This window comes from Chelonia mydas, chromosome 3 (assembly GCF_015237465.2).
Source record: "Chelonia mydas isolate rCheMyd1 chromosome 3, rCheMyd1.pri.v2, whole genome shotgun sequence".
Classification (NCBI taxonomy): domain Eukaryota; kingdom Metazoa; phylum Chordata; order Testudines; family Cheloniidae; genus Chelonia; species Chelonia mydas.
This window is the reverse complement of record NC_057851.1, coordinates 123,992,646-124,008,956: the sequence shown is the minus strand read 5'-3', so window position 1 is coordinate 124,008,956 and position 16,311 is coordinate 123,992,646. Positions and strand designations below refer to the sequence as shown.

The window sequence follows — 16,311 nt, the reverse complement described above, 5'->3', positions numbered from 1 at the left end:
ATGGATGCTTGAGATGTCAGGGGAAATCACCAAAATACTGGTGTCTAGCAGAGGAAGGTTCTCAACTCAAGATTTAATCATTTTGTATTGGAAACTTTGGGGGATACTTTCAAGTGGCTGCTTCAGACAAATATTTACTCATGGAAATGGTCCTTAGTGAATTTTTCATTGTAGCACAATTAATGTGAAGACTCATCAGCCAGTAAAACACTGGCACAGAGGGCCTGATCCTGAAAGTTGGACTGCATGAATGGCCATCTGCACTTGCAAAGGACAGCTTGCAGAATCCAGACCAAACATCACATTAGCCCTCTGAGGCAATAAATAAAAATCAGGTGCTTTGTAAAGAGTTGGGTTTATTTTATTTCTGTTGCATTGACTGATGTATCTTCATATATAATAACTTGCCCGAACAGCGTATCTTTCCGACGGGCATCTCATCACCTTACCAACTCCCCCCCCCCCCCCCCCCCCCCCTCAACTCCTCACATGGGAAAACCAAGCTACACTTGAACCAGATCCCATAGCATGGGCCTGATGCAAAGCCCACTGAAATCAACAGAAAGACTGCCAATGACTTCATAGGCTTTGCATCAGGCCCCAAATCCGTGGCAGAGTTTAGAATAGGATCTAGACCTCCCATTCTTACCATACTTAGAGATATTTGGGTCAATTCTTGTCTAGTGGGGTTGAAACCATTCCCTGAAAACCCCACTGTTCCTGCTGATTATCAGAGTACAACACCCCTAATTTAGTTTAATTTTCTACAAACTGAACACACCAGGCTTTGCAGTGCTTACCTTTGCAGTTGCCCCTATATGCGATTTCCAACTGAGGATCTTTGCATTTTGCTCGTTGAAATTCACAACGGGACAGGAAAGTCCTACCATCAGAAGCACAAAGTGACTTCTGAGGGGATCCTGCACAGTCCAGGCTGCATTCTCGGTCTTTGTCTTGGTCCACTCTCAAAAACTAAAAATAAAAACAAAACCAAAAAGGCATGAGACTTTGGGAAGTTCACTCCAACAGTCAGTGGTCATCAATGGCATGAAAAGCACTTCCTGATCACCTACGCCAGAGAATAGACCCAAGTGCGCTCCAAAAAATGTTTAATTGCATGCTAAATAATAGATAATTTGGTGTGTCCTGGTTTTGGATGGTTCAACCGTTAATGTGAAATACTAGCAATTAAAACATCTCTGCAGTGCATACTTAATTTACTATTTTAATTAGGGAAACTTTGAACATTAAACAATTACTCTGGAGAGAAAGGAGATTGCTCAGAGCCTTTACAGGCAAAAATACTGATATTGGAAAATTGAAACCCCCTTCAAAACAGAAATGAGGATTTACTGTGATCCATTAGCTACTTATAGGAGCCATGGGTGAGCTGCAATACTTTGAAAGGTTCAGATTCAGTCTGGATACTTACATAAAACATGAGCTTCATTCTGCAATAATGAGCTAATGGTGTATCTGAGTGATAATGGTTGGACCTGCCTCCATCCAGCATGGGAGCCTTGTTGCGACTGGTCTTCTTGTGCAAAATCCTTTCATCTCTGTGCAGAGCAGCCAGCACAGACCCATATGCCAGCAACATCCAACATAAGTCCTCAAAAGGGTTATGTGAGTCTTAAGTGGTCCATGCAGGGGTCTTTTTCTGGCCCTACTGCACAGAGATGAATTTCACCCAGAGTAAAATGTCAGGCTACTTAATGCTGCCTAAACTCCAGGATATATATCTGCCAGGGTTGGAAAGAGGCATGTTATGGGTTGTGACTTCTTCCATGACCCCCAACCCCAGCATACCCTTTCCTGCTCTGCAGAGACTACCCACCCTCCCCCCCACAGATTTGGACTCGAGTGGTTTCTGCAGGCACATTGGGACAGAGACCACAAAGAAGGACATCTAATCCCCGCTTCTGTGTCATCCAATCTCCTCCAGTAATGGAGGTAGAGGGGAGCAAATATAGGCCATGATTGAAGTCTCTCTGTCAGGTTGTTTTAGCTAGGAGTTACAACAGGTTAGAGGGAAAAAAATATTTCTCTCTCTAATTTAATTCCCCAGTCACTTCGAACATGCTAAATGGTCCTCAGTTTGGATTTTAGTCTCCTGTCAGGTGCATATACACTTACCATTGTTCCTGGAATTGAGAAAAGCAGGATCTGCTTGCATTGAAACACATTTCCCTAACCCTAACTAGTTTTTATGCCATTTTCACTTTCAGACAGAAATGAGCACTAAGGCATTTTATTTTCCAAGCATCAAAAGGGCTGGTGCCGCCAGGGAGGTGAAACCATTAAGTCCTCAAACAATTTTCTCTATCATTTTACTGTTTTCTGAATAAGCAATAAGGTATGAAAGGCATGTAGTTACCAGCAGATAATCACCCTCCTGGGCATTACAAGTCACAGAGAAATGGACCTTAGAAAATGTCATCAACCAGCTGAAATGCTGGCTTCGTTTTACAAATTGTGCAATGATGCTTTATTACGATTAATGTCAGATATAGGAAAGTTTAAATCTTTAGGTTATGTATGTAGGCTAATGAGAGGGTAAAGCTTTGAGCAAGGAAGAGGAATAAAAGCAGAATTTGTGCATCCAAAGTACACAAGCCTCCAGACTTGCATACCTCCCTTTTCTGGAAGAAAGTGTTGCCTATATATAGCTCACCTTTATTTTAGTGAAGAAAAAAAACCCAGTCATAAATCCACTTAGTTTTCATGCTTAAACTGTGGTTTGTTTGCATTTCCTAGCATTTAAAGTAGGAAATGCAGATGTCTTATGGTAAGACATGATAATTATCATTTTCTGTAAATGGAGAGACAACCTCACAGCTTCCATTTAAAAAAACAAAAAATCCTAATATTCATATAGTTGGAATTTGACTGTAATTTTCACAAACAATAAAAGCATTCTTTTTCTGCTGACAACACTCTTTTGTTTTGCTTTTTCCTTTTTAATAGTAATTAGCTTCAGGAGCAGATGCATCAACTGACAGAGAAAAACCTATGCCTTGTGTCTGCATTTTAGCAATGGTTTTTTTCCCCCTCACAGTCATTTGTGTGTGTGTGTTTTTCTCTGGAGTGGTGCTCAGTTACTATGATGACAGGAAGAGCTACATAAATACCTAGATAAATAAAGTGGGAGCTGTAGAGACTTAATCTTACTCTATTGACTAACAGAAAAAACAGTGGTAATGCAATCTTCGTCCACCCTGATGAGAATATGGATGAGAGGGTAATTTGGTTTCCATCCTCATCCAGCACTTGATCCCTTGAAGTCAATGACAAGACATCCCAAGAGAAAAAGAATGTACTGGGGCTTTTGAAGGGGAATCAGGAGATTTGGATTCAAGCCCCTGCTCTGCCACAGACTTCCTGTGTGACCTTGGCAAAGCCACAGTTAATCTCTGTCACGCTGTTCCCCCATCTGTAAAATGTGGATGATAGTACTTCTTTTCTCTATGGATCTCAAATGCCCCCCACTACTGTAACATTTGAGCGCAGCTCAAGCTTTAACATATTTATCTTCACAACCCCCCGTTATAGGAAAGTGCTATATCCCCATTTTACAGATTAGGAACTGAGATGTAGAGACCCAGATCCACAAAGGGATTTAGAGATTACAATGCTGAGCAATATCTAACTTTTAGGAGCCTAGAAAAATCACAGGAACAACACTGCAATCCACAAAGCCTCAGTTAGGAACCTAGGCTACCTACACAATGGATGGGGAGATATGTGCCTAAGAATGATATCCACAAAAGACAGCACATGAGATGGGAACTGCCTAAACTAGCCAATGGGAGATGCTGAAGAGAAGGGCGTTTACTAAGCCCCACCCCGCTGATGGAAACAGGCACTGAAGATTGGGCTGCAGTGATCTACAACCAGGAATCCTTCCTCTGGCGACTGGTGGCTTGGGCACCTAACTCATTTCTTGGGAGGGAGAATGAGCTAGGCACCTGCCTTGCTCTACACAAGTGAGCCAGAGGAGGAAGTGATGCCCAGCCTATATCTTTTAATCCAGTAGTGAGAGCTCTCACCTGGGACATGGAAGACCTGGGTGTAATTTCCCCCTCTATATGTAGGGAAAGAAAGGATTTGAGCATTGTGGATAAACAGTGAAGGAGTCACTGAACCAGAGAGAAGGCAAGAACGACTCTGAAGCTTGATGGTTTGGGCACTGAGGTGGGAGATCCAAGGTCCAGACCTTGCATGCAAGTTTGGTGGATGACCACGTATCTTCCCTCACTTTGTGGATTGCTCTGAGGCTTAGATGGGAGATAGGTGTCTGGACGCTTAGAGGGAGGCAACCGTATTTGTGCCCAATGACAGAAGCTTAGGCACAAAGGAAACTTTTACTGCAAAAACTTAGCTGCCGAGTGACCTTAGGCACCCAAGTGGGAGTTTTGCAGATCGCAGTGGAGCCTAAAACTGGGACTTGGGCACCTAAGTACCTTTGTGGATCTGGGCCAGAGAGAAACTATGTGATTTCCCATGGTCACACAGGTAACTTATGGCAGAGGAAGGAACTGAATCCCACATACCACACTAACAACTATACCATCCTTCTCCAACTCTTTCTCTCTGTTTTCTAGTGAGAGTGTAAGCCCTATGGGGCTCTTACTGTGTGGTTGTTTAGTAACCAGTGCACCAGGACCCTCATGTCAGCTGGGGTCTCTAGGCGCTGCCATTGTACAAATAAATTAAATAATATGATTTGGTTCAGGCCCTCAATCATTGATCTCTCTGTGGAGAGTGCCTACAAAGGGAAAAACCAATTGGTCAAGACCAATGTGGACATCCTGGCCACTAGTAACTGGACTGAGACTACCAAACTCATTCTGAAATGGCCGCTGAACAGCCATTAGATTACACTAAATTTTGGTCACTTCCAACCTGCTCTGGATTTGAACCAAAAACAACAAGGAGTCCGGTGGCATCTTAAAGACTAACAGATTTATTTGAGCATAAGCTTTCGTGGGTAAAAATCCCCACTTCCTCAGATGCATGGAGTGAAAATTACAGATGCAGGCATAAATATACTGACACATGAAGAGAAGGGAGTTACCTTACAAGTGGAGAACCAGTGATGACAGGGCCAATTCAATCAGGGTGGATGTAGTCCACTCCCAACAATAGATGAGAAGGTGTCAATTCCAGGAGAGGCAAAGCTGCTTCTGTAATGAGCCAGCCACTCCCAGTCCCTATTCAAGCCCAAATTAATGGTGTTAAATTTGCAAATGAATTTTAGTTCTGCTGTTTCTCTTTGAAGTCTGTTTCTGAAGTTTTTTTGTTCAAGTATAGCTACTTTCAAATCTGTTATAGAATGTCCAGGAAGATTGAAGTGTTCTCCCACTGGCTTTTGTATGTTACCATTCCTGAGGTCCAATTTGTGTCCATTTATTCTTTTGAACCAGTAACTTTTTATCCCATCACCAATTCCCCAGGTTCTCCATGCCCCAGCTCATGTTTTAATGTACTTTCTGTGCCTTGATTTCAAGGTAGTGGGGACACTGATCATTTAAAATCTTTCTAGCAAGATTTTGCCAAACCTTTTTCGCCATTACCAGTCTTTGAATTCATTTGGAACGTGAAATGTGAAATCTTCTAGACTTGTCACTTGATTTTTTTCTTGTGCTTCCCTGTCTTTTGTCATGTTATGAAAGTTTAGAAATAAACCAAGAAAACAACATTTCCCCAACACCACCATCACAATCCATCTCTGTAACACTGCCAAAGTAAATGTGTTGAGAGCAAATTACTTTGCTGTCACTGGAAAGTTGTATCTTAAAGCGAGTCAAGGCAGACCAAAACAACCAACCTGTTGAGAGAGGTAAGGCCAATATGCCCGATTACAGCAGGCAGACATCAATTTCACAACACCGAACTAGACTGAAAATCTCCGAGGCTGTTTAAACTCTGAATAACAGAACCCACCCTCTTGGAATACTGAGTGTTCACTGATGAAGTTACATTTTGGAGCGCATTCAGCCAAAAAAGTTCAATTTAAGCTCTTTATTATTTCAAAGCATTTAGATGAGATTATGATAAATTATAGGTTCAAGGATATTGGAGTAACCTGGAAAAGCAGAGGATGAAGAGAAACCTCATGAGACAAAGCCACTTGAATAACTTGTTGGGCAGCCAAACCTCAGTGGAGAATTTGTGTTGTACACTTAAACAGTTTCCACCAAGCTAGCAAACTAAGGGATTTAAGAGTAGGGAAGACAAAACGACAAACAACTGCCAGAAAAGATAGCTTATAGGAGGCATATTAGTATGTTCACTTATGGTCTATTGAAAAAAAGAGTAAAAGGAATGCACAGACATTAGACAGAACACACTGTAACAGCGCAGGATGGTCCAACCCTGCATCCCTTGCTCACATGAAGCCAATAGAAATATTGTTAATAAATATTGTTGAACCCAATAGAAATACTTGAGTAAGGGCTAGAAGATCCAGCCTTAAATTAAGATTTCTGCCCATTTTCCTGTCTTAATGGGTGAGACAGTACCACAGAAGCTGGTACCATATTTATCTGCAAAGTGCTAGATTGTGTACTCTTATCTCGAGTTGTACTCTATAAGCAGTCCTGCTGTTTTCACTGGAACACCTTATGGAGGAAGGTGATACTAAACATGAGCAGGGGAACCAGAATGTGGCCTAAGCAGATTACTGGCAGTAACTGGAGGCAGCTGGATCATCTACTGCTAACTTTAAGATCATTTGAAACCAAAACAGTTATTATAAGATCATGTGATGCACTGAAAGACAAGCCTCAAATAACATTTTGTGAAAAATCATAATTTTAAATAAGGATTATTCTGTGGCAGTTTCTTCATAAGAAAGTTCATGTTTTCAGAATATATAGTGGCCATATTTGTAGAGTTCCAACAGTTTTCTGTTGCTTCATTTCAGATTGCAAGGGATTGAGGAGATAGGAATTTGCTCGGCGAGTACAATGTGTCACTGTATTTTTCTGACTCCTTCACAATAATCTCTGCAATACTTTGACATTTCTTTGCATCCTGTGAGGCATGGGAGACGCTAGCTAGTTTGATAAGAACTGTTTATAACTTATTACTAGTTATCATTTGTTGAGCACAGATGATGCACAACTTAAACTCTTGCTTTAAATATTATGATCCATGTACTGACTGGTTGCATAGCAACGTATGTGAAAAATACAGTCACTGCCAATATGGAGGGTAAAAAGACATGGTAGAATGGGTGTGAAAGGAATTTTCTTTGATAACCAACAGACTTTTCTTCATTTTTCTTAACCTGAAGTAATCCTGAGACATGCAAACTTTACCATGTGGCAAGGACTCTCCCTGTAAAAGGAACTGCTTGATATGTCTAGAGAAGGATAATGAAAAGAGACTGATTATATAGATACTACTATATTATATAGTCCACAGGGGCTTGATGGAAAGTGTACCAATATATGTATTTATTTTATCTTATTCTGTATTGCTTATCTTAGTTATTTATAAATTGTGTGTTTTCTCATGCAACAACAGGGCCACGAGTGATATAGGAAACTAAACAACAAGGACATGCAGGGTAATCAATAGAGCTTTCTAGAACAGTAGCACATATGGTCAACCACTGGGGTTTTCTGTACCTGAAAAGGTAGTTAGGGTAATATCTTATATTGGACCTACTTCTGTTGGTGGAAGGAACAAGCTTTTGAGCTACACAGAGCTCTTCGTCAGATCAGGGCAAGGAAGCAGAGCATCTGAGCTAAGTACAAGTTGGGACAGATTGTTAAGCAAAAGGGGCAACACGTTGAAGGTGGTCACTTGAAGTGGGCAACTGAGTATTAGAATGTTATGCATAAAGGATCTGAAGTGGGCAATATGAACTTCAGCTTTGAATCTCACACCCCTCTTAAAAATGTAGGTGACTAAGTGGCCACTTGTTGTTTGATTGGTTAAATTGAAGCGCAGTTATTTTTGACCAATGAGAGGAGGAGTTTAATCCTTTTGGATTGGTGACTATGGTTAATCTCTCCTTATAAAGATGACTAGTCAGGGTGGGATTTTAATAGAGCCTGTGTCCTGCTAATGTTAGTGGAAGTGAGCAGTAGCCTAGTTCCAGCAATAGTGTTGAGAATGATTATTTCTAGCTTATTTGTGTTGTAGGTTAACAGATCGGACTCCTTAAAATGAGGGTGATTGTAAATTAAAAACTAGCAACATAAGAAAACTATTTTAAAATATGAAAGTTTTTTTAATAAAACCTTTGTATCTGAATCTTCAGGGAAATAGTGTCTCATCCTTTCCAATACATTGTATTTTACAACTTAACATCGCCAAGTATACAAATATTCTACAGTGTGCATTTGCTACAAAGAAGTAATGATGAAGATGGTACTAGATCTGGAGAAGTCTTGAGTCTCTTAGCATACCTCAATTAATACAACAGATGGTCTCCATTATAAATCGACTCACAGAGTGTGATATTTTAGTTTAAAATTTTGTAAATCTGAGCAATGATGAAATGCCATTATTTGCCATCTTGTATCCCCAGCACATGGTATTCCAATAGAACTCTCTCACTGTCTCTTGTATAAAAGGTTCTTAATGCTGGTTGTAAATTGCTCTCCTCCAGTGTACACAGTCCTGGTGATGTTTCTTCTCTTTTTTTTTTTTCTTTAACTGCTGTAATTCAGTAACATTAGAACTGTAGGATTATGGAACTGCAGATACACGAAACCATACTTTAAACTGAGAAAATTATTTCTACATCTGCATTTCCCGCTCTGCTTTGTTTCTCAGTTTGGTTTTGTAACCCATGCTTGTCAGTGGTCCCACAGCTGGTCTTTGGAAGGTGGGGATGCTTATTTCCTCAACCACAAGCAGCACGCCAGTCCATTAGAAAGATTTTCCAATACCTCAAGTATAGGCATTAGGTTATTACTTGACTGTGTGATTTAACTGTCCATCAAGAGACAAGTTCTCTTAAACTCATTAACTGTGACTGGTGTCTCATCATGCATATCCTCTATTTAGCTTAGATTTTCCATATTCGTGATGGAATCCTGTTTCACTCCTATGGGGACACCTCCTGCCCACACCTCACCTCTTGGGCCCAGAAAGTACTCAAATGCAGCTGAGTTACTACAATTCCACTGCTCAATGAGGGCAAGCTTCGAAGAGACCAAGCATGGAGATTTCACACACCTTGTACTCTGCAAGGCAATGCTATGCAGCAACTCTCACTCGAGTAAAGTGGAGGGGAGGTTGTAAAGAACCTCCTAGGGTGGAGAAGTGGTATACGGCCAATGAGTCCACAGCTAGGTGCATCCGCTTGTCAAAAGTCCCATGTGCAAGGTGGCAGAGAGGCCACGGCCAATATTACATGGAGGCAGTTGCATGATCCTCTGCATCTTGTAGGTCAGGGCAGGATAAATAACAGGAAGGTGTAAACTGAAGTGTAAAGATTAGCCATGGGATCTGGCTCAATGTTTTAAATTGTAACTGGGAAAATTCTACTCTACGTTATGTGAAATAATGCAATATGTATTTTGTATCATATTAGGAAAAATATGTACCTTTGGGTTTAGGAGCTGCTGTTGTCTTATTCTAATTTGAGCTAGGCAGGGGAGAAGAATGTCTTTTTTCTCAAGCCTTATCTACCCTAAGAAAATGTGCACCAATTTAACTGAAGTGATTTAATTACACCAACCTAAACCCTTAAAGTGGACAGGCTACACAAGAACCCATTAGGATTTATAGTGGCACACCTCAAAGTAAGCCTTTCATGTAGGCAAGGCCTTAGACAGAACCAGCTTCCACTCTCACTGACATCAAAATTCCCATTGTCTTTAATGGCAACAGGATAGAGCCTGTCCATTGGGGAAAACAGAGAGCTGAAAGTGCACAATTATATGGAATTGACTTTGTCCTTTAAGGGGTAAAATACAATTCAATTATGCCTAACCAAAAGGTTGGCAATTTGTCTGCAAGTAGAAAATATGAGAACCAAGCATGACAGAGAGAGAAGTAAATCCACTGTTCTCCTTGGAAAAGCATATGACTTTGTCGTAAAGTTTTGAAAGAAATTTCTTTATCCTGCATCAGTTTACTGTGGGATGTTGAATGGAATATTCTGACTTCTCCACTCCATGCACAGGAGATCTGTATTTGTACTATGTGTTCTAAACTGATAGAAATCAGGGCTCTATGCTAAGGCTAAACACCACTTGGCCTCCAGTGTATACGAAGACAGTGCTATTTTAAAACGTCCGCTGGTCGTGGTCTATTCTAGGGCAAAATATGACCATGGAACTGTTTTAGCTCACATGCCTAAAACCTACTTATTTTCCTCGTGTGGACAAGCCCTCCATTTTATCGCTCACCAGACAAGTGATGAAGTGCTAAAACACATTTACATAACAAACAACCCCCAGATTGTTTCTTTACATAGGGTAGCATCTCAGGTCCAGAACCTCAAAGGTATTTAGGTGCCTAATTCCCAGGGGTCTCAGCCAGAAAGGGAGCATACCATAACAGTCTTATAATGTATTGTTTATAGTACAGACACCCTAAGTTCAGGATTCACTCTGAAGGGACAGGAGTTAGGGTCACAGTTGGTTTGTTTTGCTTTTACCACTGTTTATTTTCATTACTGTGTGATTTAGGGCAGCATTATCACAGTTAAACTCCAAAATGCAGGCTCCAAATGATTGCTGGATTTAACATATCTTCCATAGAACAGCGGATCTTGAACAACCCCTCTACAGCTGCTAATCCTTCATAAATACAACAGTGGAAAACTCAGAGCTAGCTACTGTAGATAATAATGCAATTCTCTATCCACACATATAAGACAGCATCTCTGAGGAGGTCCTGTTTAGAAAGATGCCTCTCCAATGGAACATAAAAAGTCAGCTCATAGGAAATTCTATTAAAAACTATTCTACTACCTGTAGTGTGCCAAATTCTGCTACTATCACACACCATTGTAAAGTCAGTGGAGTTTATATGGATTTACAGCTGCATTAGTGAAGAACCAAGACCAATAATTTCTGTTTTTCTCTTCTCATTAGAGCACGTTCTCAGCTTGTGTAAATCAGCATAGTTCCATTAACTCCCATCACCACTCATGTGACTAATAAAATAGACCATTGAGTAATCAGTGGAGCCAGGCTGATTTACACCAGCTGAGATTCTGACCTCTAATTTCCTTTATTAGATATATTTGCAAATGAAGACTTGTTGCCTGGACAATCATTTGTTCCTGCTGCTCCTACAGAACCACAAATGGATTTGCTGTCTATGGCATCATAATAATCTACATAGCAACTACCAATAGAATATCAGGGTTAGAAGGGACCTCAAGAGGTCATCTAGTCCAACCCCCTGCTCAAAGCAGGACCAAGCCCCAATTTTTGCCCCAGATCCCTAAATGGCCCCCTCAAGGATTGAACTCACAACCCTGGGTTTAGCAGGCCAATGCTCAAACCACTGAGCTATCCCTCCCCCCAGTGATGTAGCAAGCACATGATTATGATTTTATAAAGGACAATAAGCAGCCGCAGTAGCAGCAAAACTCTTAAGAAACACAAATCCTGTTACAGCAATATGTCCTGGCTTTGGCGTTAGCTGGACAGGGTAGAACTTACTTATGTATTGCTATGCTAACTAGAGTGAGATGCAAACCAGAAATCAAAATCTAAACAGACCCTTTCACAGGATTTCACAGGCCAGGGTTGTCTCTATAAAGGTCCTGAACTGGAATCCCCAACCCAAACAACTATGAACTTGGGGGAAATTTGGATCTGAACCTCACAGTTTCAGCCCATTTCTAATATTATTGTAACCATGTGCTCTTGTGGGATACATTCTAAGCACAGGAAACAGCTGATGTCCAAAAAGATCTAGATTTAAGTTTAGAAACATATTGTTAGAGAACAACAGAAGGGCACAAATATTTCAAAAACACCAAGCTCTAGTTTTCTAACATGTGGGCTTGGTGTTAGAAAGGTAGGAATCCATAACTTTCCCTAGGAGCTACTCCCTAGTTGCCTAGTCACAGCTCAGCTCTCAGGGAGTGTGGGGGTTTCACCATCTGATAAGAGCCTTTCCCAGCATGCTTGTTTCAGAGCTGATCCTTTAAATGCAGGAGAGAGCAGCAGCTGCAGGCCTAAGGCTGCCATTTTGTATCTGAATGCTGTAGGTTATCTCCCACCCCTCAAATCAGTGAGTATTCTTGGTTCTTATTGTGCTTTTCTGTTTTGTTTATTCCTGAGAAGGTAGTATACCCCTCTCAGTCATTGCTCTTGCAAAGAAGCCCCTGAAGTAACAAAGACTGCTTTCACAGCACGATGCTGTTTTTCTGGTCTACACTGGAATGTATTAAATCAGTTTCCACACTAATATCTCAAGAAGGAAAACAGAAAATATACTGTTATTCCTGAAGAATCATCTTTTAACAGAAGGTTTCCAGGAGTCTCCATAAGTTGTCAATGGGCTGGTCTTTCTAATGTTTGCTAAAATGTGGTCTTGCTGAAAGGGGCCCTTTTAAACCTCTGAGCACAGACACCTCTTTCCCTCATTGCATTACATGTAACTCTTCAGGTGTGACTTACCCATCAGGCCTCTTTCTAAGCGACCTGTGTCAGTGATGGTTGATAAACCAGCTACAGTATGTGATTTCATTTAGTCAAGATGGTTTTGCAGAGAAGCCTTGGGTCTGTGCCCAAGGTCAGCTCCAAGTTGCCTATCAATTAGGACCTTATTTTGCTTCACTCCATCAGTGCCTGCAGTTCAGGGATTCCAGAGAGGCTTGTTGCATTCCTCTGGTGTTGAAAACGTACTAAACTACAGTATCAGCTTGTTGAGTCCGGCACAGTAAATTGATTGTTAAATAGGGCTCTGTTTTGATTGATATGTTATGCTTTGGTGTGGTTGTTTTAAAAAATGTTTATTGCTTTAACAGGCATTTAGTTAAGTGAGCTGTATTATGCTATATTGATGGATGTATGGCTAATATGTATGCCAGCAAATTCATTTCTTCCCATGTTGCCGTTCAACGAATGTGTAAATCTGGCTTCCTTATCCATGTGGACCAGATGTATAGAACCTCGCCCCAATCAAACCTAATGACATTTTCTTTTTCAATCCTAGTTCAAGAAAGGGACAAAAATTAACTGCTCATCAATCCAGACTCAGTTTCCTGCAGTCCCTCTTCCCTCAAAATCTCCAGTGGTAACCCTCACTGAGTTCAGTGGGTGTTTTGGGTGTGCAAGGATCTGGCCTATGATTAGCAGTGTTCCCAGTCTCTGTTGGGGAGATCGTGCAATAAGGAAAATAAAAGTGGCACAAGCAACAGAGGAAGAACTGGGACATTTTAAAGGGTTCAAAAGTGCCACTTAATCTCATGTTTCTTCTTCTATATCTGCTTGTTATTGCTTTGTTTAAGGCAGAATTGATTCCCTTTTGTTTCTGAAGGGGTGAAAAGCAGTCTGAAGGGGGGAATATATACGGAAATATGGTAAGATGCTATGGATCCATTAAAGCAATGGAGAACCAACTATCCTTTATTGATTTTGTCCCAAGTTTGGGTTCCTAGTTAGTGCATTAATAGTCCTTGCAGTTATAGGAGGTTCTGTTCTTTTGACCAGCACAGTTTTAGGATCTGTTCCTGCCTTCACTGAACTCAATAGCAAAACTCCTACTGGCTTCAATGAGAGAAGGATTAGACTCGATGTATTATCCTTTCAGAAAGATCTTTAACTGCCTCTTGTCATATATTAGTAGGATATGATTTTTAGAAGTTCTGAATGCCCACTTCAAGTGAAGTCAATGGGAGCCACAGGATCTGAAGATCAGGCCCATGCTGTGAAATGTTTGCTGGCCTTGAACCCATATTGTTGAAAGTGAACAAGTTATAAAATATAGGGGGAGCCCGAGTTTCACAATGTGATGAACACCTATAACCACACTAAACGTTTGTTAGATGTGTCAATGTTCTTATCAGAGCATCCCAAATTCCATTAAGTCACCCACACTTGAAAACTGGGCCTTGTATGTACACAGTAGGTGAAAATAGCCTTTTAGAGTCCTGCTATTTAAAAATACCAGCATGCACAGTGTCTGGACAAACTGACTGTGCAGTGTAAGTTTGTGTTGTCCAGAAAGTCTAATTCAGTTTTTCTATGATCAAAACTCCTTCCAGGTATTATCTGTTTTATTATTTGAGCCATTGTGTGACTTAAAGAATTGGTTTATGTGATTTACACCATCTTTTCTGGAAAAAAACCCAAACTGTATCCAAACTGTTGGCATGCCAGCCAAACTTCAGCCTGCTGTGATATGCTGCCTGAAAATTAAACTGTGGATTAGGATGGAAAGCATGACAGAACCTTAAGTATAGTGTTGCTATGCAGCACTGGTATAGATGTGGTGAAGAAAGAGGCCAATTTTTATCAGTAGAGTGATGTCCTTTGTATGCATAAGCAACCACTAATTGGAGAGATTCTGACCTTTTTTTTCTTTAGCAAATATATAGCTTTTGCTTATATATTTTTAGACCAGTGACACTCTTACTTTGGTTTTGGAGTATTGTCACTACAGTAAAATACTTAGGGATAATGAAATCTTGGCAGCCACATAGCTTCTATGGATGGATGGGTTTTGGACTACTGTGGACAAAAAAATCCATCCTGCACTGATATTGGAACTCAAGCCAAAACAGTTTTCAGACAGGAAAGTATTCTAGTTTGCATATCATCTGCCAGTTCTCTAAGCAAAGGGAAGTGTCATGTTAACACTGAATCATAATCCCCAAATCACTGGTAACTCTGTGCCCTTTCATTCTTGTGATGTTGTTCTTCATAATTTATTTTCTTTGCCAGGTTGCAGTCATTTACAGTGTCTCTTCTCAGATGCCAGAAATCAGAGAAATAGTAGGCCACGTTGTCTTCGTACTAGTTCACTCCATCTTTTCATGACTCCTGACCCGTCCTTTAGAATACAGCTGGATTCACACACAAACACCCCATTAACTAATGTACTCAGGGGTGGGATAATTTGTTTATGCTGCCTCTCTATTTCCCAACTATTATGATTCTAGAAGATTGACACTCTTGACTTCTAAGTTTTGCCCAAATCAAGACATTCTAAGCCTGTTTAAATGATTTCTAAAATATTGAAAATGTTACGTCAAAATATTTTTTTAAAAAATCCAGTTATTAGAACACGACATTTACACATTGTATGCCTATTCCTTTGTCCCAACACAAGCATCCTTTTTCCTAAACAGGGTACAACTAAGAGTAATAGGATGCAACTTAAACAGTAAGCTGAAAATCATCAAAGGACCAAAAACATCCCTATCCACTGACGGGATGTCCAAGGAAACCCTGAAGATCACCTTTCAGATCTCGTCTCAAACCATTCTCCCCAAAGATAGGAAGGAGAAATGTCCCCCAGCCCACCCCGATGCAGCAGTTTCCTGGGATCCATGGAGAAGGGACCTCCTCACACACTTATGGCTGCTTTGCTTTCTTTCCCACCCCTACTACCCCTCCTGGCAGTGTTGAGCTACACTGCCACTGGCAGAGTCCCCTGTAACACTGTAGTAGCCAACACCCAGCAAGAGTTAGCAACAAGCAGCCATGTGTCCCCATTGGGTCTGTGATCAGAAATCCATAGTGCCAGCAGGAGATGCTGATATGGAAAGTATCTGGCCCCCCTGCTCCACTAATGTGTGCCACTCCCCAGAGAAGATGGAGTTTTAGCACAGGAGCTTCCATGGCTTCCAAAAGTGGGAGAAGAGATTAGGTTGGTACCCTTCTTCTCTCTCCTGACTTTGTATCTGCTAGCCTTTGTTTCCCACAGAGCTTTAGGGGATGGCTTGGTCCTAATTTCCTGCTGAAGAGCTCTATTGGACTATGGAATCACTTACCAGTGGAAACTGTGAAAGCCCCATCACATAAAAAAAATACAATTAGACTGGACAAAGTGCTTCAGAATTGTAAGGAACAAATCCTTCATTATTTCTCTCTGTGTGTGTTTTTTTACTGACTTTCAGAACCTATTGAGCAACTGGCCACACTAAACATGGCTGCTTGCCTTCTCCCCATGGAGATAAGTATTCTGTAGTCTGGTCAATAAACCCTTTTCCATTAGGGATGCGTGAGCCTGGTCATGTTTGGGGTTTTGCAGAACCACTGGTGGTTTTATTTCCCTTCAAAGTTTTGGTTACATGGAACTTTTTTGTGTGGCACAAAACATTTTTCCTCTGTAATTTAAACCATTATATTCCAAGGAAAAGTAATTAAAAAGCCA

At 40.8% G+C, this 16,311-nt stretch overlaps 1 protein-coding gene across 1 annotated transcript in view; it reads right to left on the bottom strand.

Annotated features, from left to right (window-relative positions):
• Positions 1 to 16,311, bottom strand: part of SMOC2 (SPARC related modular calcium binding 2) — a 173,303-nt gene that overhangs the window by 116,918 nt on the left and 40,074 nt on the right. Inside the window, 1 exon segment of the mRNA XM_043543235.1 lies at positions 801 to 972. Coding sequence (XP_043399170.1) covers positions 801 to 972 — 172 coding nt within the window.